The 25,119-nt window shown below is 32.0% G+C and overlaps 1 protein-coding gene across 2 annotated transcripts in view; it reads left to right on the forward strand.

Moving 5' to 3' along the window:
* The window catches only part of LOC124354239 (kinesin-like protein KIF20B), a 77,090-nt gene extending 56,877 nt beyond the window's left edge, over positions 1–20,213 (forward strand). The window contains exons 22-29 of one of the 2 annotated variants that reach the window (XM_046804547.1): positions 768–932; positions 3,205–3,291; positions 6,171–6,304; positions 9,103–9,167; positions 10,399–10,493; positions 11,523–11,590; positions 17,079–17,244; positions 20,081–20,213. In XM_046804547.1, the coding sequence (XP_046660503.1) occupies positions 768–932; positions 3,205–3,291; positions 6,171–6,304; positions 9,103–9,167; positions 10,399–10,493; positions 11,523–11,590; positions 17,079–17,244; positions 20,081–20,152 (852 nt within the window). In that variant the 3' untranslated portion in view covers positions 20,153–20,213. Of the gene's footprint in view, positions 1–767; positions 933–3,204; positions 3,292–6,170; positions 6,305–9,102; positions 9,168–10,398; positions 10,494–11,522; positions 11,591–17,078; positions 17,299–20,080 lie in introns of those variants that run through there. The other variant, XM_046804549.1, reaches the window with a different exon arrangement.
* The last annotated feature ends 4,906 nt before the right edge of the window (positions 20,214–25,119 follow it).

Raw genomic sequence — 25,119 nt, forward strand, 5'->3', positions numbered from 1 at the left:
AGACTTTTTGATTTGATTTGATAATCATACCATGTCCCAATTTATGTACAGCTTCAAATTAAATCATAGTTAGATTATATCGATTAATTTTTCGTTCTTTAATTATTTTTTTTTTCACCTAGAACTGATGGAAGTTTTGTATCCTTGGTACCGACTAATTATTGTCTGTAGCTATTTGGACCAAAACTTTTACAGAGTCCTTTCATTTTGCATGTAAATATAATATTTAAAAAAACCCAAATCAATTACTAAAAGTAATTCATTATCTGTTAACTGATCTTTTGCAACTTTGTTTGAGCCGTGATTGTTAGTATTCAATAATTTAAATACTAATTGATGCCGTATCTATTTAAGTATTGACAGTATGAAATACAGTTTATTCGTGTTGTGTATTTTATTATGTTTTTCTTTTGTAGCACTGTGAATATGTAGTTTGTTAGGAATGGAAACTTATCTTATAACTTGTCTTGTTTTTTGGGTACTATTTCAATGCCTTGTGTTTCTCTGTGTATTAGACACCATGGCAGACTCAGTTTGATTATTGATTATTACTGTTCGTTTATATTGCTAAAATTTGTAAAAATAATATGCTGCATTGATACTTAATAAGTACAAGTGGATGGGATGTGGATGACATTTCGGACTACCATATATAACGCTGCAAAGTTTGATGTTCATTTGTAATTCTGTAAGAATCTGTTATAACATACTTGACAATATGATATATTTCTTTATTTACTTAATATTTAGCAAGTGTATTGACTTAGGAACAAGAAACCAACTCTTTCCATGCCAATCAGAAGGAAATTATTGGAAAGTATGAAGATCAACTTAAAAAAACTAAAGATGAAAATGAGACACTGAAGAAGGAAGTGGCCAGGCTAGCCAACACATTCTATAAATCTACTCCAACACCGAAAAAAGATTTAGAGGTAATTATTCCTAAACAAATTAATTTTTGTATCAAAAGAGTTATAAAATAATTCTACCATATTGTTAATTTGTTTATCTTTACTAGTTTGTGAAATGGAAACTAAAACACATACAGACAGACAGATGGCAGACATAAAGAAATAGACCATTGGTTGTGTTTATTTTGTAGCTCCTTTTGGTTTATGGACAATATCCTAAAGTTTGTGTGGTTTTGTTATACTCTGTATACATAAAAGTTTCCTGCAAATTAACGTACTTATAACATTGTTATATTGATTCATACTTTTTTACTTAAGCAGGAATTTCAAATAAACTTGAAAAGTTAAGTAATACACAAAATATTGTAATGAAAAATACACCTTATTAATTGATAATAGTCTAGTAAAGTAACTAGTCTAATTAATTTTTAAGATTTATTTAGTAACTTATATAAAACCTTGATCTGGGTAATTTAAATGCATTCATACAATTGTTTTAGAACCAAAAATAAACAATAAATGTAAAGTTTAAAACACATTTTAGTTTTTTATTTTAAAAAATTTTAGAAAGTACCAAAAATTTGTGTTTTTTTATGTTTCTGTCAGGATACCACATATATCGATTGTGTGGTACATATACTGATATATAAATATCATTTGAATTCCTGTATGGCAAAAAAAACTAGTACAATAAAAAATTTTAAATAAATGTACAAAGTTTACAAACAACTGCAACTCTTACAGTTACCAGGCCTATTAGAACTAGTTGATAACAAGTGACCATCTAGGTTAGTGTTCGGAGGATCAGTAGTATCACTTCCATCATCAAATAAAAAATCATCTTCAACACCATCAAAATCACTAAAACTAATTTACATTGTCATCTGAATATTCATCTATTTCGTGCCAATCCAAATAATCCTGTTGCATGGTAAAAACAATCATTTAAACAATAGTATGTCATTTAAATGAAACAAAGGAATCCCTTTTTGCAGAGAAATAAAGAAAATACATTACAGTTGCAGAAGTATTGAACGACGTAAACACACACAACTGGCCCGTACCAGACTACAATCCACATGACAATCACGGCAATAAACCAAAACAACTGATCTGGAAATTATGTTTTTCAAAGTGTTTGAAAGCAATTAGTTGTCTCGAAGTTGATTATTTCAATTGTACGGTGTATCAAAGTATGTGTTAATATCAATTTCTATTCGGTTTTCAGTTAAATGTTCGGGTCTATGACATTAAAAGCGGCAGCTAGACAGTAGAGCCAGCTCTGCCCTATGAGCACTAACGGTTAACATACTGCACCCAGTGCTGGTTTTAGCACTACTAGCGCCATGGGCGAGATTTCTTTGGCGTCCCCTAACTGCAATTCAATTACATACGAAAAAAGGCTACCGGCACCCCTTTTCGTCCTATTCTAACGCCGCTCCTGACTGCATCTAAACTATAACAATGTTTGTTTCAGAAATGTACATTTTTTCATGCATACATCTCAAATAATAAGCTCGAAAACAAAATAATGGAAAATATTAAGTAATGCTCTTTATGATTTGGCTAGATATATACTCAAACTTCTTGTGTACTAGGAAATTCTACTCTTTTATATTTTTTTTTATTATTTACTGTACATAATTGTATTCAAAATAACAACAAAAAGCCCAATATTTACACTTTATTTGTTTTAACTAGTCTACTGTTGTGTGAAATGCTCATGAAATGGGAGACAGTTTTTGAACAGGGAAAATAAATTTATGTCTTCACACTTCCAGTGTCTAATTACATAGGAACATCAGAAGCACAATTTTTGATGCTATATTATTATCAATCTAATAACTAAACAAAAAGAAGCAATATACCTAATCTCTGATGTAGCAACTATGAAAACAACGTCAAAATACATTCCAACAAACGTATGGTCAATTTAGTGCTGCAAGTAAATTAAAGAAATGAAATACAATTTTCTCTTAATAAATGAACCAGTAAAAAGATCATGGCAACGATATCTGTTGGATATTTTCAGAACTAGAAGGGCCTATAACAATAAAGAGTGGTTTAACATATACTACGTAAACAGCATATGTGTTTTCCTCAGTGGGTTAATAATTTATGTTCAATATAGTTTCTTAAGAAAATGTTGTACTCAATATAAATTATAAACAAGTATATTTTTTAATTCTATAATTTTTAGAATGATTTTGAGTGTATTATTAAGGTAAGAACTTAGACATTCTGATTTGATTGTTGTATGTTCTGATTGTAATTTTTCAAGATGTTCTTTCAGAAACAAAATGAGAGGCTAAGAAGAGAAATTGAAGATTTGAGCAGACAATTGGATGAGTCAAAAGCCACTTGCCAAAAACTTCAAGAGGTAAATGTCACTTTAAACAATTATTTGTTTTTTCCTCACAATCCTCTGTTTTAAGTAAACAACATTTAAATTTACAGTGAGACATAATTAATAAATTAACTGGCTAGCCACCTTAGTATAATTCTGGTCTAGTAATCTCTCATGATACTTGATGTGTTTTTGGCTAAGTGTTTCATGGAACCTCACCCAACAGTAAAAAAAGTAAAATGAGCATTTAAAAAATTGTTTCTATAGAGAGAAATGGATTTCAAAACTTATTTATATCTTGGAATTAAGTAGAAACATGTCTTACTATTTTTATGGTTCTTTGGTTTAAACAGTAACTATTAAACAAATGTATTCTAAAAGTTATATTTGTACCAAATTCTTAATCTATGGAATATTTAAATTTAAAAAATATCTAAAACTGTAAGGTTTTAGCATATAGACAATTTAATGAACCTCTGCCCAAAGGCAAAAATCAGCCTGCCACCCAGAGATATTCCACTGACACTTGTAGGGTTAAATAAAATAAAAAAATTTTGGGTTGTATAATATTTGATTGGATAATTGCAATGTTTCACAATTTCTCTGTGCATCAACAAATTTCAAACGAACACATTTTGTGATATTGAATTATACTACTTCTAATTAAATCTTTAATAACACAAGCAGTATTTTATTAAACTGTAAAATATATTTGGCTGGATAATAAATATGCATGCTTCACATGCTAATCGTGGAATATAACACTCGAACTAGAGTGAGACCTCAGAAATTGGTTTTCATTCTATTATTTCCATATTTAGGATTGAGCAATTCACTAGAAATGCTTTGAATCAATTTGTTAACTATGCTGAAGGGTTTTAACAACCCATGAATAACACTCAGTTAAATGATTGCTTTAATTAACAAGGTAGGAGTATGCCAGAACACATCTCACGTAAGACTTCCCTGAAGTTGCATGCAAAAGTTCAAGTTTCCAGCTCATTTCATTTTTGAGATTTCCTGCAAACAGACAGGTAGACAATCATACAGAAAACACATTTTTACATCCCTTTGATAGATAAAAGAGAAATTTTGCCAGCATATTAAAGGATAGGTGTCAATAACCCTCAGTCAAATGTATGGATAGATGGATACCACCACATAATTAATTTTTATGTAGAAATCATGTTTAATGCAACATTTAAAATCTGCATATGAAATCTTTCTCAAGATATCTTGCAGATGGCTACATGTGTAACTATGTCATAATATGTTAAAATACCATATGATTATATTGAGTTTTTTACAAATTTATTCTATTTCATACCCATAAGACCAATATAAAAGTGCTCTAACACGTCACCAAATCCATGGAGAGACACACACCATTATCCAACTTGACGTGGCCCATATGGAAATGAAGCTTCATGCAAAATTTCAAGTCTTGAGGTCAGTTAATTGTCAAGATATTGTATGGACATACAGACAGAAATTAATTTTTCAAGCTCCTCAATGATAAATAGACTTTTTCTAAAGCTCAGCTCAACTATTATTGAAAGTGATAAAAACATTTATTTCATTGCAGACAATCACACTTATTATGCTCTGATGTTTGAGTAATGAATGAATGCATGAATAATAATAAAATATGAAACCTCCAATCCATTCCTTAGAATAACCCAATTGTAAGTGTAGGTGGTGGATCACACAATAGGACAACCAACGATTGATATGTTGCTCCTACCTCACGAGGATGTTGCCAGATTTTCGTCCCAGGCTGAGAGCATCTGTTCTAAGCCCCCTGACATCAAAGCCATTATTAAATGCAATAAGTATACGCACTTCATTTGAGATGAATCCTTGTGTAGGTGGTGGATCACACAATAGGACAACCAACGATTGATATGTTGCTCCTACCTCACGAGGATGTTGCCAGATTTTCGTCCCAGGCTGAGAGCATCTGTTCTAAGCCCCCTGACATCAAAGCCATTATTAAATGCAATAAGTATACGCACTTCATTTGAGATGAATCCTTGTGTAGGTGGTGGAACACACAAAAGGATGGCCCACAACAGTCATTTTGCTTCCGCCCCACGAGGATGTTACCAGGTTTTCGTCCCAGGCTGAGAGCACATGTTGTTCTGAGCCCCCTAACAACAAACTTACTTACTCTTACTTACTCCCAGGGCCATTTATATCGGAGGTGATATTTAGCTGCACCAACAAAGCTCCTCCATCTTGAACGGTCCTCTGCATCTTCCTCTGAAGCGCTCATCTTCTCCATATCAGCCTTCACCTGGTTCCACCATCTCACTTTTGGTCTCCCCCGGGGCCGTCTTCCTTCTGGGTTACCGTACATTACCCTCTTCAGTTTGCATTCCTCTTCTCTTCTCAAAACATGGCCTGCCCAACGGAGTCTTCTGCACTTTATTTCTCCTATTACATCCGTACTATTGTAGAGCTCCCTGATTTCTCTATTATGTTTTCTTCTCCATACCCCTTGTTCATATGATGGCCCATAAATTTTACATAGAATTCTATTCTCGAAAACTAGAAGCTTTTTCTCATCCTTCTTATTTAGCCTCCACGTTTCGGATCCGTACAAAAGCACTGGACATATAATTGTTTTGTATATTCTAGTTTTAGTTTTGTGAGAGAGATTTGGTTGAAAGTATCCTATTGCATGCATATACACATTTATTTGCTGAGTTGATCCTATTTTGTATCTCTGGTTCATCTGTGTTTTTATTTGATATTGTGACCCCAAGGTACTTAAAGTTCTCCACTTGTTCGAAAACATGCCCATCAATTTGTAGGGGTCCTCCTCTTTGATTTTGATTCCTTCCTAACAACAAAGCCATTATTAAATGTAATAAGTATACGCACTTCATTTGAGATGAATCCTTGTGTAGGTGGTGGAACACACAAAAGGACGGCCCACGACAGTCAAGTTGCTTCTGCCCAACGAGGATGTTACCAGGTTTTCGTCCCAGGCTGAGAGCACCTGTTCTGAGCCCCCTGACATCAAAGTCATGAGCACCTCCAAGTATGTTATCCTATTTTCTTTGTACTACTGATTTCATTAATTCACAGTTGTGTCTTAGTTTGCTTAACCCCTTGCGCTTGTTTTTCAATTTATGTGATTGTCCCTCAGCTCACAAAGCCATTTTGTGTAGCCATGGTTGTTTTCTAAGTCAGGTCAATCAAAGATTTATGCCCCTCAGCTTGCCAGACCACTCTTAACCCTTTCAGGACTAATTAAAAAGTGGTAATTTTTTCTATCTGGTTGTATTTAAATGTTCAGTTAAAGTACAGTGTATCTATTTTTTAATCTACTACTTTTTATTACGACAAATAAGGTATTTTAATGCATATTTAAGCTTTCAAAGTGGAGTAAAAAAGTATAAAACAACGGCTTTTGTTACACCATTTTATTTTTACGCTATACTTTATTAATGCTTAAAAAAAAATATTCTGCTGTTGTTTTTAAATCAAAATCCCAAGTTTAATGCATATTTTAAAGCTGTTGGTGCATCATATCATATCTTTTTTATTGAATATGTGTATATTAACTTATTTCTTTTGTTTTGTAATATTATTTCTACTCCAATGAACTGTAAAAAATAAAAAATCATACAAATCGCTGTTGTTACGGATATCTAGGCCTAGATCGGGTGGATGTGACAAATCAGTCTCTTCATCACTGGATTTTAAATCGTCGTCTAGTAAGTCTGTTTCACTAATGTCATTAATTTGTAATCAACTTGTACGTGCAGCCATCAGAAAAATAAATTGTACTTAATGAATAATTCACACATTGTTTCAACACTATAACTTAGTAACACAATCCAAAGCAATAAAAGACACGAGAAAATGAGACATTAACCCTTTTAACCCCGGCCATTAAATCAAGTGATGTGCCAGAAATCCCAAGCCATTTTCAGACAAAATGTAAGGGTTTTGTAAAAATTCATAACTCAGTTATTTATTAAGATATTTAGGTAATTCTTTTTTTGTTTTACTTCTTTATACATGTAGCTTACATAAATATACAAATGAAATTATTATTTTGAAAGTAAATTTTTTTACATACATATACATATATAAAAAATAAATAAAATGAAAACATTTCAAGTTTGATCATGGAAACCATTTAGATAAAAAAATATTTGACACAAAAATACCCATTTACTTTATGATATATTTAATCCTTAATAAAAGGAAACAATAATTATAGGCATACCTTATTTACAAGTGGAGTAACATCAATTTTTGTAAAGCCGTGTAAATTTTTCTTTTTGCCATTTCTGGGCAAGGCAATGTAACAAGACCTTTGAAATTCACAGTACTTAAAATAAACATAAAACCAAAGTTATTTCTGACAAAATAACTAAAACCGTTCATAATCTAAATTTAAAAAAAGTTTTAAAACAATATTTACATCACTACAAAATGTTTTAGCACTTGTGGTCACCAAAACAATTGGGGTCACTAATCACATCCACACCATTTGCAACTAGGTTACTAATTAGTGTATTTTCACTTACGGGAGACTTTGAACTATGTCTTTTACGCATTTTGAAATCAAATAAATAATAAACTAAACTTTAACTGCCGTACTTTACACTGCTTTAACCTAAAACTGTGAAGAAAACAGAATATTCACAACCACGTGATATGCAGCTGTCGGCAACAAGCGTGAGCAGTCAGTCGAGACGAGCTGCAATTGCTCAGTCACAGACTGACAAAATACGAAGTCAAACCATTACAAACTAATATATTTCGATGCAAAATATCTTTGTGCATAAGTCTGTGAAATTTCAAAGCATTTGGTGAAATAGGTGGCCAGTAAAGTAATAAAAAGTGCACGTCCGCACTATACGGACGTCGGGAGTTGACGCCATTTTTACGACGTCCGTATGGTACGGGTTAAAAGGGTTAAACTGATTATATTATTTAATTGCACTTTACCGCAGTAGACTAAAAACTGAAACAAACTTGTATTACAATGGAGACAACAATGAAAGTACAAAGAACCCGATTCACAGTGGTTCGACTAATTTGTTTAGTAGGCACTTCACTCAGCTGGAACTTTTGTTGCTCATCAACAACCCAGTAAATATACTTCAAAAAAACAACTACAATATTGTTTCATATAGTACAAAGTATTCCTGGTAGGTAGCAGCACAATACAGTCAGTAGAACCCACTGAACTAATCTCATATATCAGCGAAATATGATGTAGTACGCCAGTATCCGTCCACTGGTGGAACTACAGCAGAACAGGCAGTGACCGTGTCCTCTCCAAAAAGGGTTAATGGCCATCGCTATTTTCCTGTTTAATTCGTCAGACCAATATGTGTGGCCACTGTATTGTTCAGTTGTAAAATTCAATCCTGTTTAGGTGTGGCTGGAAAGTGTTGCACTCTCTCTACTAAATAAGGAACTAAATTAATATTTCACTATTTGCAGCACATGCCATAGTAAACCAGTTCAGAGTTGTCTTTTTTTACCTGAGTGTTAGTGCCACTGTAGATGCCATAGTGTAGCCTTCAGTTGGTTGCATTGTTCCAAGCTGGCTAGATGAGAGGGATTCTGTATTAAAATTAAACTTTGTTGAATAAGTGTAATAGAGGAGAACCAACAAGTTTATTTTAATTACTATTATAGCTCTGCTCATAGACTTAGTTGATGCCTCAAAATTGGCTGATTGGTGTATAATACTGTGCCTCTCCACTAACGTGTAAGATATTCATAGAACTCTCTCACCCTGACATTGTGCTTTTGATAGAGCTCATCCTCTTTCTGTTACACGCCAAATTAACAGAAGTTTTTAACTTTTAGGATTAGACCTCGTAGAACGAGAGCTACAGCAGCACCTGTTATTCAAGTTTCAGATTTTGATCAAGGTTAGTAAATCAACTGTTCTATAACATTTTTATTAAGGGTTCTATGAGGCATATCCAGAAAGTAAGTATACTGAGGCTCTCGAAGCCGGATGGACTTTTGTCGATCCAATCTCCCGTCAAGTTTGAAATACGCAGTGTCCGTTATCTCATTTTGGAGGGGGGAAATTCCAAATGATGGAGCAGAGAAATTATCTCTATGGAGTTCGTAGTGTCTCAGAAACTATTCCCCACCTTCACTTAATTCAACTTGGATTCATCTGTCAACTGTTTTTCGACCCACCTCGCAAACAGTTTTCAATATCTGAGGATTTTTATGATCTCTTAGAGATCTGTGGAAATATCACAGAAGATCATCTGCAGTCGATCTGCGATTGTTATGGAGCATATTTACAATTTTTTCTAGAATTTTGTCAGTTACAATTGAAGGTTTTCTGCTCCTCTGATCATCATACACAGACACATATGACCGTTTTAAAACTCGTGATGCCACTTGAACACACTCGTACCATTCATACCTTTATCGCCATATGCAGTTTTTACCTCCACCGAAGTTCTATCTTCCAAATGAGATAACCGATGACGCTGCATATTTCGCACTTCACAGGAGTTTGGCTTGACGTTTTTTCACAAAACATATTGTCGCATCGACAGTTCTCAATGTACAGACCTCGAACCAGCCTCTTTGTGAAGGGGAGGAATCCAGCTACACTGCAGTGTAGCCAACATGTCAAAAAAATATCTCTGGGGACAGTCTCAGTACACTTATTTTCTGGATATGCCTCATATTGCCTCATATATGATTTTATTGTTTTTAAATTAGTTTGTATTATAAAATTTACAATTAAGAATGATAAGTCGAATTCGAAGAAAACACTGTTCTTTCTTCAATTTATTGTCAGCTTAAATGTTAACCATTCTCAATATACTTTGTTATTTAAAATTCACAATCATCATCGATTACTAGAGGTGGTAGTTTGTGGAGGATACAGAGAAGCGGTAATTTGGGCATGTCGACATAAACTCTTCCAATTTATTTCTAATTTTAGAAGTAAATTGAATAGTTTGTTCTTTCTATTATTTCTACTGGCATCAGAAAATTACTTTTATCATTTTAAGAAACTATCGAGTTCATCCTTAATAAATGCTGTTAACTTTTTAAACAAATCTTAATTTTGTATTTAGCCATTTTATGATGTCCTGTAAATATACAGTGATTTTTTTCTGTTAACAGAAGCCAAGTTGAGTGAAATCCCCCAGAAACAAACACGCAAGCAGCTCTGGGATACTAATACACAAGATACTACCTTGGAGTTTGAAGATGTTAAGGTTAGTAGGCTTCTGAGTGAATGATATAATTGTAGTAAATGTTAACAGTTTGACTATTTTGGGATTTTCCATAATACATGTAAGAAGAATTAGGACATTAAATTGTTGAAAGATTAAAACAAACTAGATGTAGCCTCACTAAATCTTATATTAAAACAAACTTTCTACAGCATATACTTTAAATACCAGCCTCTCATACAAGTTAGAGTGGGTTATTGGAAAATCCAGTATATTCTTAATCCTACATAGAGCAATAAATAGTTAATGTCGTGTTGTGTCCTTAATAACTCATTGAGGGTTATGCATCAAGGTTAGCAAAAATTGAGAGGGGAAAGTGGATGTGAAACGACATTGGTTGATTAGTGTGTGTTTAGAAATGGCCTAAAACCTTATAGGAATGTTTGTTAATAATAATGCTTAAAGGATGTGAGAAAGTTTGTTCCAGTTAAGTTGGTATTAACTGTATATTTTATAATATATCAAAACAGGCAAAACATTATTATATTTGGATTATTAGAACATAAATTTGTATTAAGAGTATTTTATTATTAGTGCACATTTTTCATGGATTTTTAATTCCCCTCCATCTTTAGGATTCCATTTCAGAGTAAGCATAAAATCTTGTTGAACCGAAAAAGGGAACTGTAGCCCTTCTGAAAAACGTTCTAGATCTTTAATGTTCTAGTTGTTTTATCATAGTACAATGTAAATAAATTGTCAGTTATTATATTAAGTTGAGAGGAAAGTCTATACATTATCACAACTTTAATATCCAACTAGTGTCTAAGTAAATATGTTTTTCTTCTGTCATTAAGGTTTGTCATAAATTAATATTGTTTCAGATACCACCTCTCTTATTTATTTAAACATGTGGACTGTATCTGCCTTTTCCATATTAGCCTATCGTTTCCTCTAATATTTGATATGATTAAAACTAATTAAAGTTAGCAATAATATTACTGTGCAGGATAATTAAATGAAGTGATACAAATGGAAGCATTATATTTTAATAAATTTAATTTTTTCCAGATCGACATGTCTGTGCCTCATGATTCACCTGGAACTGTTGTCAAAAGATGCCTTCGAAAACGAAACAAGTAGTTTTAAATTTAGTCCTGTAATTTAATTTAATTTCATTGACACTCATATATGTACATATAGTTATTTTTATTCTAAACATGTACATATAGTTTTGCCTATTCACAGTTGAGAAAACACATTTTTAGTATTGTATATTTCCATAGTTAATATTCTTAGTGTCTGTACAAATTTTTATATGTTTTTTCTTACTTTAGCTTATCATAAAAAGTGTTTAATTGTATTTTTTGTTACTGTAATTGTAAATATAATCTTCTAGAATATGTACTTTAGTAGTGTTTTATTAGTTTTGAAAACTAGTACTTCTATTTCTTTAGAAACATTTTTAAAATTCTTGTCACTACCTTTTACGTATATTTGTTCAGTTATTAAATGTATTAGCGACAAACATTATTATAGTAGAGTCAGAAGTAATTTCGTTTTGTTGGTAGTACATAATTTTTAATCTTGTATAGTTGTTAATTGTTTTAAGGTATTCTGTAAAAATATTTATATTTCTTTTTGTATCAGTGAATTTTGAAAACTTCAATTTACCAATTTCATGTAAGTTGTGTGTTTATATAGTACAAATTGCATGTAGGTCTCATTCCTTTATTCTTTTTATATAATAATAAGACCATATAGTTAAACAGCACATATTTTATTTAAATGTTGGATACCTTATAATCAGTATTGCTTAAAGCAATCTTAATCATTATTTTAAATTTGTTCTTTGAAAGTTATAATTAGATAGGATTTCTTTTATTTTATTACTACTAAGCCACACCAGTGATAAATTTATAAAACTTCTTAGCAAATCACTTACAATTTTAAATTAAATGAAATTGTTATTTAGGTAAAGAAGTAAACTTCCTATATTATCTCATGCTCTAAACCTTAAATTATTTTTATGTAATCAAGGATACTTATTGTACAAAGTAACCAGTAATATCAAACTGTGATACTCTAGGCTAAAACCAACAGTAATGGTTCAAATAAACTTTTGTTTATTCATTTTGTATACCAAGACGTTTTCTTCATGCCTCTTCCTTACTTTATTTCCATAATACTTTACAAATACACAATTTTAGACTGTTGAGGTTAAAACTTCACTGGGGCAAAACGCATAATTAAGGTTACCAGATGCTAAAAATTTGTTGTGTAGTAAAAACTTTCCTTGTATGGTGGAAAGGCAGGATTGAAGGTCTAAATGGTGTTTCCAGCCGAATTTCCTGGTCAGTGAAGTCACAAGTTCCGCCCCCTATTTGGGCCAGCCGCAAATTGAACTGGGCCCTTACTGTAGAAAGTATAGGATGATTGGCTAAGTGATGTTCTCATTTTTGTCTCTATGACTATTGACATTCTATGACAAGTTCCAACCGTATATCATAGCATTGTAACTATTTTTAATACATATTACAAACACTACAACCACTTATCCAGTCTTTTATTGTAGAGAGACATGATAAGCTTCAAAGCACCAACATTTTTTTATTGTACATGTTAGCGTGCATTCATCAAAATCATTTGTATTATGTGGCCTAAGATTTTTTTGTACCACCAGAGAGTTTTTCTTTCAAATGGGTGGTATGTCATCATCTGATCAGTACGATCAACACCACTCATATGAGCATTATATTTCACTATCAGGAGAGGTTTAGGCTTAGTACGACCTTTTTTGTCCTCAAAATCCACCATGTTATTTTTGTGTTGAGTCGAGATGTATGACAGACAGTCCTCTTGTCTTTCCATTTTCCAATCATCACACTATTTGCATAGCCTGTGATTGTCTTCAGGGATGATTAAATTCATTCTCTTGAGGTGTAAACTTTTGACCAATACTTAATGTCCCTGTGCAATATGTTTCTCGGCTAATAATTTAAAAGCAAGAGCGTAGCTGTTATAATAATTGTCCTAATACACTAAATGGCCTTGCCCAAAATAATCATTCAAAAGGTGTAGGACTACCTTCTTTGTATGCCTGCACCGCCTATAGTAGTATCTGACTTGCCTGTTTACATGAGGAATCGTAGAATAAATCCCTGATGTATCCCAAGGTGTATAATTTGATATCACACTTGTGCCTTTTACCCTTTATGTATTGACTGAAGTGCTAACTTCCTCTCCATAGTACCATAGCCTCATCAAGAGATAACTCTTTTTGAGGGTAGTAAACACTTTCCATTTTGTCATTGATGTAACCTACATCAAACTGAATCTTATCCATGGCGTTTGCAGTACCAGGGTTAAGAGCATTTTCGTTTGATTTGCAAAAATCCAAGCAACGTGTAATGGACAAGAACCTGTTCCTGAACATAAAATTGCTAAAGCACTTTGAAATTGAACAAATATGTTTTCCAATAATCTCGGATTTCTTTCATTTTTATTTTGTCTGTATGCAATAAAATGCCTAAAAATATCTTCAGCTCAAGTACAGTGATGTCTTTCCACATATTGATTTTTTATTTCGGTGTTAAGGTTGGTTTACTTTAAACATCATTGAATGCATAAGCATTTGTAGATTTGCAAATACTTTCTAGGAAAATATTGTAAAGTAGGAGTGTTAAAAAATCTATTGGAGAACCAACTCTAGGGATTGGCACTAACAAAGATTCGGTTCTGACGAATTCAATAGGCGCATACCTGTTGTAATACTCCAAGTTTGAATCTCGATAACAGTAGACTCGTCATCACTTTCAGAATGACCAGATTAAGAATCTGAGGAACAATAAACAAATCTTTGCATGAGGTCCACAGAACCATCAATGTCATTTAACTGTGTAAAAACAATACACTAAACACAAAACAAAAGATTACACTAGTCTCCTATTGAAGCATATTGAGAACTGTACCGCGTTTGCGCATTTATGAACAAAACCAATCACAATAAAGCGTTAGTCACAACCATAAGTGCTGCAGAGGATCATCCTTCTACAACCAGTGGCTAAACTACACTAAGGCTTTATTAGTGGAGTGGCAAGAACTAGACTGAGGCATTGTTAGTGGAGTGGCAAGAACTAGACTGAGGTATTGTTAGTGAAGCGGCAAGAACTAGACTGAGGCTTTGTTAGTGGAGCAGCAAGAACTAGACTGAGGCTTTGTTAGTGGAGCGGCAAGAACTACACTGAGGCATTGTTAGTGGAGCGGCAAGAACCACACTGAGGCATTGTTAGTGAAGCGGCAAGAACTAGACTGAGGCTTTGTTAGTGGAGCAGCAAGAACTAGACTGAGGCTTTGTTAGTGGAGCGGCAAGAACTACACTGAGGCATTGTTAGTGGAGCGGCAAGAACCACACTGAGGCATTGTTAGTGAAGCGGCAAGAACTAGACTGAGGCTTTGTTAGTGGAGCAGCAAGAACTAGACTGAGGCTTTGTTAGTGGAGCGGCAAGAACTACACTGAGGCATTGTTAGTGGAGCGGCAAGAACCACACTGAGGCATTGTTAGTGGAGCGACAAGAACTAGACTGAGGCTTTGTTAGTGGAGCAGCAAGAACTAGACTGAGGCTTTGTTAGTGGAGCGCCAAGAACTACACTGAGGCATTGTTAGTGGAGCGGCAAGGTGACTCCCTTTGTGGTCGGCCTTACTGAATGTGTTACACTGTAACCCTTCCATATAAATAGATAGACACTACATTCCACCTCTTGAAGAGGGCCATCATGAGTAACTATGCAGCACAAACTTTTTTGACAAATGCTGTTCTATTTGTGCTTTACTTGGATCTACTTCATCTTGTTGGAAGAAAAATATATTGACCTGTCTAGTTTACATTTTCTTCCATTTATTTTCCTTTCTGGACATGGTTGTTGTTATTATATGTTAGTGTTATTGTAAACATGGTGAGTTCAAATCATCTTAATGCCTAAAACAAACACTTAAATGCATTGTGTTAAATTAATCTATAAGGCATGTTTCTAACATACTATGCTAAATGATCATTTTTAGTTCAGAAATCCCTTTTATAAAATTAAAATCACACTACCTCGCATTTAGTGTGGACACATTGGTTTTATATTAGGCGTACAGAAAAGTTCAAGTATTGTTGGTCATTTCAAATTGTTTTAAAATATCCAATTACATATAATGTGGTATTGTGAATTGTCTGCAGGAATTCTATTCAGCTGATAAAATATATTTCCTAGACCCTATAGATTATATTGTCAAACTACCTAATGCTAAACAAATTAACACACTTGTGATTTATTAACATTGCATCAGCATTATTTATCTATTATTAACTATTATTATTTCGTAAGTAATCAATTCTAAGCGTGGGAGGAGCAGCAGAGGGAAATATGAGCCGACAAATCAGCAACCAGTCCCAACAAGCAAGAAAAAGAAGAAGTCCAAGAAGAAAAGTGGAGCTGGCTAAAAAATAGGGATGGTTAAAAAAGTTTGTCTATTTTGTGTCCCCAACTCTGTGTCTGGTTTACCATATCCTAAAGAAAATTTTCCTGTTTTCTAGCCACTGCAATGGCTACTGATCTATATTTTTAAGAAATTTTGTATCTTTCCCAAAACATATTACTGAATAAGACCAATATTTGTTATTTTTTTGTAATTAAACAATTAGTTTGCATAAGCGAAAGAATATTTTTCCTTTATGCTCAATTCCCTTATTTTATTACTTATAATCAAGCATATACAGATAGGGAAAGTAGAAGATAAGTTCTAAATTTCGATCAAAGTATGACAGAATTATTGTAAATTGATATTTGTTTCTAGAACCTAGAATAATATATAATATATTATAATATTATATTATAATATATTATATATATATATATATATATATATATATATATATATAATATATATATAATATATATATATATATAATAATAATAATAATAAATAATAATATTTATCTATATTATTTAATAAATTTCTTTATTTTTCTACAATGATATTAGGTATCCAAAGCATACAGTTATTTGGTATGAATTGAAAACTCTTTAGTTCTAGAAATGCCTTTTGTAGAAATGAAGTACATCCAAATATAGAGCTTTGCCCCATGGACTTCCAAAGGTCCAATTTTAATCTTAGAGTATTTTTCTTTAGTTTAGAGCAGGTGATTACTAAATCAAATGTGCTGCTCATGGAGTTCACACATTAGCAGTCCACTAACTCAATATCAGCTGATTGGTTATAATTTGTTTTAATGATTGTCACTCTATTGCTTAGCTAAATGATAATTGAGTTGTTACCACAGAAAAAAAAATATATCCTTAGTAGATAAATCACACTAATGGAAGAAGTGTGTGGGTTGCGTTTGTTTAATAATTAAATAAATTATAAAAAATACACATTTTTCCAAGTTGGTAATAATTGTTTCAGTTACATATACCTTGAAGAAGTTACTTATAAGCCTTGAAGTTACATATACATATTTGCATGAAGAATGTAATGATAATATTGATAGTAACAGATTAAATCCAATTAAACACAATGAAAGACTATTTTAAATCTAGAAATGTTGTTTTTTGTATCTAATGTCTTTGACGTTCCAGGCTTGGCCAAAGTATGAAAAAGTCTGCATCCGAAATGGGCACTTGTGTGGGATGTTTCCCCCAACAACAGAATCAAAATAGCTGTGGGAACAGCAGGTCTTCCCGCAGGAAACTGTTCTCTCAGGATAGCAAAGTTTTGCAGGAGCTAAACATTGAATTGATTGATGTAAGAAATGATCTTTTGGCTTGAATAATTTTTTATTAAATAGTATATTTTTACTGTTTTATTTTAATTTCTTTAATAAGCTCAAAAACTAACACAAAAGATGTTAGTTTAACAAATTCCTTTTGTAAATATGTTTAATTATGTTCAAAAAATATTCTGAGTTCATTAAAAGCTTTAGAAATGTGTTCTAGCAACATTAAAAACCTTTCAGAAAAAGTGAGATGATAAAATTAAAGAACTTCTCACTGAAAAAATTCACTTAACGAAACAGTGGTAATAAAAAACAGTTTATAAATTAATCAGTCTATGGATTTATTTATTATTACTTATAATACCAGTGTGCAACAACATTTGTTTCACATTTAGTAATTGTAACCCTACCTTTTGGAGTGTGAAATAAGTGTTTGTGGACAGATTAGATATATGACTGTCGAATAATTTGATTATGTGTTCTGTTCTAGTTGTGGTAATATATTTCATTTTACATTTTGACAATACATAGGCTGTTTTGGATTATTTGTTTATCTGTCAAACATTTGTGCAATAAAGATCTTAATATTGTAGGCTTTCCTTTTAATTTCTTCAGCCAAACACTAGCAGTGCTGTGGAGAAGAAATGGTGTAGTCAAAGAATTAAAATCATCAAACAGCAGCTGCAGACCTGAGGATGACGAATTAAGAAGGAAAAGATATGTCACTAAAACCAGTTCTTAATCCACTATTGGATTTTTCTGTAGATGCAAGTGGCTAGGTTCATTTTCATTTATTTCCAACGGATCAAAACCATTACAGCAAATTAGTAAAGAAATAAGTGACAAATAATAGAAACAAGACTAAAATAAATAAATATCAACATCAACAACTATGTGTAATCTTGTCTCTGAAGCCGTATCATTGGACTGTTGGTTGTGTAGGAAGTGGATAGAGAGTCCTTGATCCTGTGCCGGAAGGAATTTTTTAATTGATTTTCTCAAGAAGAGCTGGGCAATCAGGAACTCCATTTAAAGGCTTGTGCAAGAACAGAATATCATGGGTGAAGCGTCTTGATTTAAGGGATGGTAGGTTTATTAGTGAAGATATCTCATGTAGAAATCCAGATGCCTAAATCAGAGGCGAACCCCACGAGTCTCGGAAACCTTCTCTGCACTCCCTTGATAGTATCCCTCAGGTCCTGCTGATGCGGAGACCACACCACACAATAATACTCCAAGTGAGGCTTGACCAGCCAAACAGAGTATCCCCAAGGCACAAAGGCCTGAAAAATCTTTAGAAACTCTAAAAAGGCCTTTCTATCAAAAGACCTCACAGCATAAAAAGTTTAAAATAATGGTTGATGTGAATGTTCTATCTAGTGATTACAAGAAACCAATATGAGCTCCATCTTAAAACATTACAACATGCCTAATTAAAGTCTGGATTGATGATTAAAAAGGAAAAAGCCTTCGAGATATGTCACCATAAACAGAACATAATCCACTGTTGGATTTTATACATGATTTGTGTTGATGCTTGTGTAAGCTTTATGACAATAAACGCCTTATTTTTATTCTTATTCTTATTCGGTGGAGAAAAGTGCCTAATAAATTTAAGTGTAAATATTTACACTTCTGTTGCTTTCCACATTTGTTTAAGCTCCCCTTACTGTTTTCAAAAGGGGCATCATTATCTGAATATTCTAAATTACTTGGATAAATTGTCGAGGTCAGTAATTTGTATACTGAAAAGAAATCTTCGTTTCTGCACCCTATTCCATTTAACTGCACTAGGTATAGTCTAGGAGCCGAAATTCAATTTGTATTCTTATGCTTACATTCTGGTTATTTTAGAAAAATATATTGTTAGCTACTTCAGTTTTGGTGGAGGTTGAAATTAGAAGATGCTGAAAGGCTTAAAAGTACGTAAAAATATTTGTTTCTTAACTTAACATACTTACAACTGACCATCAGATACATAAATCATAATTTTGTCACCATCAAACAACTAGATAAATGGACAAAGTCACCACTTTCCTCCAAATAGTCGGTACATGGTTAGCTGACCCTGTAATACTCCATTGAATTCTTGAGCACCGACAAGGATTTAGTCAAAAACAGAAACTTTTACAATAATAAATTGTAATAATGATTCGGGTGTCAGAATATTGCACGAAGACGTGATAGGCAGTGAAACACCAGTATTGCTCTTGCTTTTATAAGATTCACATTAATTAAAAAAGCCTCTGGGTTTGAACTCTGTGATCAATCAGTTTCTTAAAAAAAGATTGTCTGAGAAAGTGTTAAAAAGTTCAAGGAATTTTGTTAAGTAATTTTATATTTTTATTTTTTTAAGTGGAGTTGAAGATTTATAGTTAATTACTACATTATAAAATATATTTCTTCAATCTTTTCTTCTTCAACCAGATTTAACTGTTAACGTTTTCCAATGATCATTTGTAAAGCTGGTATTTTGTATTTTTGTTTTACTGTTGAAAAGAATTACTAGACTTGTAGATCTTATGTTTTGAAATCATTACCATAATAATAGCTTTCAAGAGTTAAAAAAAAACTATTTAAACTGTAATACACCAAACTACAAAAACCCTTGTGATAACATTTTGTATATTGGATTGAAATGTTGCATCTTTCTATGTATAGGTAAAGAGAAAACCTTACAAATGTGTCTTTTAAGTGTTTATTACAATTACAAGTTGAGAAACACTCTACAACCACATGATCAAAATAGCAGCACATACGTGCAGATTATTGGTATCTGCTCTGTTGCTTATATTATTGTCTTTAGATTGTAATGAGTATAAAGTGTTATTTACCCTGTTAACAGACAGAATATTTTCTTTGCAGTTTGAGCCAAAGTTGTACGTGGAGTCTCCAAGTTCTTACATAAAGAGAATCAGCAAAGAAAACAAAAAATAATATTTTCTGTATATTTTATTTATTATTTGCAGTACATAAAGTATATTTTATCTTATTAAAATTTAACCTCATTTTATTTTTGCGAGTATTTATACTCGACTACCGGAGGAACGAATAAAAGAAACAGTTTTAAGAAACCAATTTAATTAACTAGGTGCTAAAAGTTGAAATAAAACAAGAAACTCTAAAATTTTTAAATAATGAAAATAATACCAATGGTTTAGAGAAATATGCATTGGTTTCTATTATGTGTGTATTTTCAAAATGGAAAATGGAAGGCACTCAACATTTTTAAACAGCAACCACAATCTCGTTACCCAGAAAATAGAAGAGTAAAAAAGTTATAGCATTAACAGTGGTTGTTATTATTTGAAAACTCTTGAGTTGTTCCTCTTTGACTTAAAGTCCAAAACAGAATCTAATCACATCGGGCTTCACTAAATCTAAATCTAGTGTATTTATTGAGGTAAGATATAAAGATCTTGAATCTTGTTATTTATGGTAAACAGTAGTGTAGCAGAATTTATTCAGTCCAAAACAGAATAATAATTAATATCCAAAGTATTTGAACTTTTAGTTTTTGATCAGTTAAGTAGTTATTTTGAAAAAAACAATCTTTTAAGTCTTTCTCAGTTTGGTTTTAGAAAAGGTAAGTCCACAGTAGATGCCATAGATAAGCTGGTGCATGAAGTGCTACTAGCGTTTGAAAGTAAGGGTTTTGCTCGGGCTACTCTTTGTGACTTGAGCAAAGCCTTTGACTGTGTGAATCACTCAGAATTATTGTTCAAATTGAAATACTATGGAGTTCTTAATTTGCAGATGGAATTTTTTAGATCATACCTTTTTGAGCGTAAGCAGAAGGTTTTAGTAAATGGCGATTGGTCAAAGGAGGTTTTAGTTAAATATGGTGTCCCTCAGGGATCGGTTTTAGGTCCTTTGCTCTTTTTAATTTCTATTAATGACCTACCAGCTTTTATAAATTGTAAAACAATCCTGTATGCAGACGATACAACATTTGTTAACATCAATTCAAATATCGATACTCTTAATGTCTTGGCACAAAGTGCTTTAGATAGGGCATCGGGTTGGTTTAAGGCAAACGGTTTTCTTTTGAATGAAGAAAAAACCCAAAACATAATTTTTACTTTAAGACCTTTTGATATTAATATTAATACCAATTTTGATCAATTTTCTAATCAAGTAAAGTTTTTGGGAGTACAAATTGATAAAAATCTATCTTGGGGACCTCACATTGATTATATTAGCTCAAAATTGTCTAGGGTTATCTTCTTAATGAAAAGGCTTACTAGCCGTATTGAACAAAATTATATTAGATCCGCGTATTTTTCTTACTTTCAGTCAATTCTTAGGTACGGTTTAATATTTTACGGAAACTGCAGCAGGATAAATGAAATATTAATTTTGCAAAAAAAAGTTATCAGAATCATTTGTGGTGCCAACTTTTTAGAACATTGTAGACCATTATTTATTAAGTCAAAAATTCAAACTATTATTAATTTGTTTGTGTATGACTTGGTTTTGTATACCTTTCGCAACCCTAGTACTATAAAGTATGCCAGTCACAATTATAATACGAGGAGTAAGGCAAGTAGGCTTACTACAATTAATTTCTGTAGGCTAGATAAATCAGTTAATAGTCACCAGGTTTTATCATTGAAAATTTATAATAAGTTGTCTCAGTTAGTAAATAAATATTCAAGAAATGTTTTTTGTAATAGGCTCTATAGTTGGCTTCTAGCCAATCCTTTTTATTCAATTGAAGAATTTTTTGCTGTACCTTGTATTGGTTTTTAACCAAAAATACTTTATGTAATTTTTTATTTTGTAATAGTTTATGATAATAGTTTATGGTAAATTAGTTTATATACACTAACATTTTGATTAGTAAACTAAGTTTGACTTGGCTACTGGCTGTACTTTGACTTTGTCGATGAATGTAAAAATGTTGTATGGCAATAAAATATTATTATTATTACAAGAAACTTTTTTGTTTTCTCCAACCGAATACAGGGTAAGTCAAGCAAATATTTTTTTATAGTTCTACGTAAATGAATTTCTTGTGTAACTTTACAGCAGTCTACGTTTTCTTTCACTTGAATGGGGCAACAATATGAACTGGGAAGGGTCATAATATTTAGGTCTTTAAAAATTTGTAAGCATGATTCACAATCTAAAACATTTTTTATAATTAGTAATGCCCTTTTTTGCCAGATAAAAACACTTTCTGAGCTCGTGCTATTTCCCCAAAGAGTTATTCCATTCAACTCAAATGAGAATTTTAAAAATGCACAACACGAGTTAAGTAACATTTTGTTACTGACACATTCTCTTAATTTATGTAACAAAAAGACAACACGAGATAATTTTGTACACAAACAGTGAACATGATAATCCCAGCTTATTGTATAGTTTTTTTATGATGATTGCTGTAAGATAAGAGAAATCCTGATTTTGTAAAAGAAAGTAGTTAGAATAATGTCAACCCTCAATGGAACATTGGAAGCCTTTGTTTAAAAAATTGCAGATACAAACTGTATTTAATATTTACATATATAATTTGGTAAGAGAAATCCTGATTTTGCAAAAGAAAGTAGTTAGAATAATGTCAACCCTCAATGGAACATTGGAAGCCTCTGTTTAAAAAATTGCAGATACAAACCGTATTTAATATTTATATATATATATATATATATATATATATATATATATATATATATAATTTGGTAAGAGAAATCCTGATTTTGCAAAAGAAAGTAGTTAGAATAATGTCAACCCTCAATGGAACATTGGAAGCCTCTGTTTAAAAAATTGCAGATACAAACCGTATTTAATATTTATATATATAATTTGGTAAGAGAAATCCTGATTTTGTAAAAGAAAGTAGTTAGAATAATGTCAACCCTCAATGGAACATTGGAAGCCTCTGTTTAAAAAATTGCAGATACAAACCGTATTTAATATTTACATATATAATTTGGTGGTATGTGTATAAAAAATGTTCATCTTATCAAACATGAATCACATGAGAATAACACAATAAATAACAATGGTAGAAGAGTGGTAAAAATGGAAGGCTGTGGCTGAATATGGAGGTGGGACATGCAAAATAAAGTCTTGTATTTATCTCAAGCTGCCCCTGAGGATCTGAAATAAAAAATCTTTTAAGGCATACATCATATAATTATTAAAAATATATTATAAATATTTTTAAAATGTTAAATTTTTGCTCTTTGGAGTCAGAACACCTCGTAACTTTACAGTTGACAATACAGAGTACAGTAACCATAGACAAAATTCTTACTATACTCAGTTCCGTGTTCACCGTGTGGTACAGGTTTAACAGGACATATTCATGTTACTTGCGACCCGTGCGAAGGTGAGTATATTTTACTATACCCGTTGAGTCACTGTCTTACAATAAATCAAGCAAGGTAATCAACATAGTAACATCTAATATAAACTTAAAATAATTTTTTTTTTAATAAACAGTAAGTACTTGTGTGTTTAATCATTTTTGTTTCAATAACTACTTTAATATTCCAAATGTATTTTAATATTTTTTTAATACTTTAATATTCCATTTACATAATTTCAAAATTAATTTAACATGTACATAATGTATAGGAAACCTATAAACTGCTATTATCAGTTTACACAAATCAATAAATTTGTAGTTTAAGATTTATATTTTTTAGTAATAGATATGGTAACACTTTAAATTTATCATAGTAATTTCATTTAACTGCAATTTAACGCGGATTGCAACGTATACGTAGCCTATACCTGGAACAAGAAACTTGCTTCTTGAAATTTATTGAATAACTCAAAAAATAAGTTTGAAAAAGACAAAAATTTAATATGACTAAAGTAACGTACTTAATACACTGTTCACGGAAAGAGGCTCGGGCGATGTCTTTAGGACGGCTAGTACCACGAGAAATGACGTTTTGATAACATCGCTATGGCCGCTCCGTACTGCACGGTGAACGTGGAACCGAGTATAGAGTGTTTAAATCATTTTTGGAGGTACATTGAGATATGTCAAATCTTAAGTGATTTCATGCCAAAAATAATGAACTTTAAGAATATTAGTATGTCCTGCGGACACACTCCGTCACACTGACTCAAGAAATACATTGGCATTGGCTGCATATAATTGGGATTCATCAATTAAATCAAACAATAATAGTTCAAATTCATTGATGCAATTATTGTTTTTGCTTGAGCAACTCGAGTCTACGCACAGGCTACATTGCCTATGTAGGCCCATTTCTTTAGACCAACCTTTCCTCCGGCAGATAAGATAACAATTTATTGTAAGAAACCTGTTTATATAGTTAATTTTATTTGTTCCTTTTGATTAATAATAATAATTATTACGTGTATTTTTTCTGTTCTTGTATATGTTGTAAATCTGATGGAAATAAACTAATTCGTTTATTCATTCATTCATTACATACACTTTGGTCAACTCGCCTTTTTGGAAAATTTATTTTTGTTAGAACAATGCTGTATTTTTATCTCTCCAAAATTAAGTCAAAAACTGCATTATTAGTACTTTTTATTGTTTTATTCAATGCGCACATCTTAATAAATATGTATCCAGAATTACGTGCCATTCCAATGTGTACATAGTAATTTAAAAATTTCTTTGTCTAGACACTAAACACCAGAAAAACTTTAAACAGACTTAGGTTTAAGTTTTACCACCAAACTACTAAAAACTGATTAAATTCAGACAACGCTCATTACACTCATAGCGAATATTGGAAAGAGACCACCAATCGCTAATGGCGCGGCTAAACTGTTTTGTGGAAAAGGGCCAGAGAGACATGGTCTACTGTATTTCATTATAGTCTATAGAAGCACATCACATGGAACGACCATATATTCCCCATACAACCTCCAGCTTGGTAGATAAATGAGATTACGTATAGACTAGATCA

The sequence above is a fragment of the Homalodisca vitripennis genome, chromosome 2 (genome assembly GCF_021130785.1).
Source record: "Homalodisca vitripennis isolate AUS2020 chromosome 2, UT_GWSS_2.1, whole genome shotgun sequence".
Lineage (NCBI taxonomy): Eukaryota > Metazoa > Arthropoda > Insecta > Hemiptera > Cicadellidae > Homalodisca > Homalodisca vitripennis.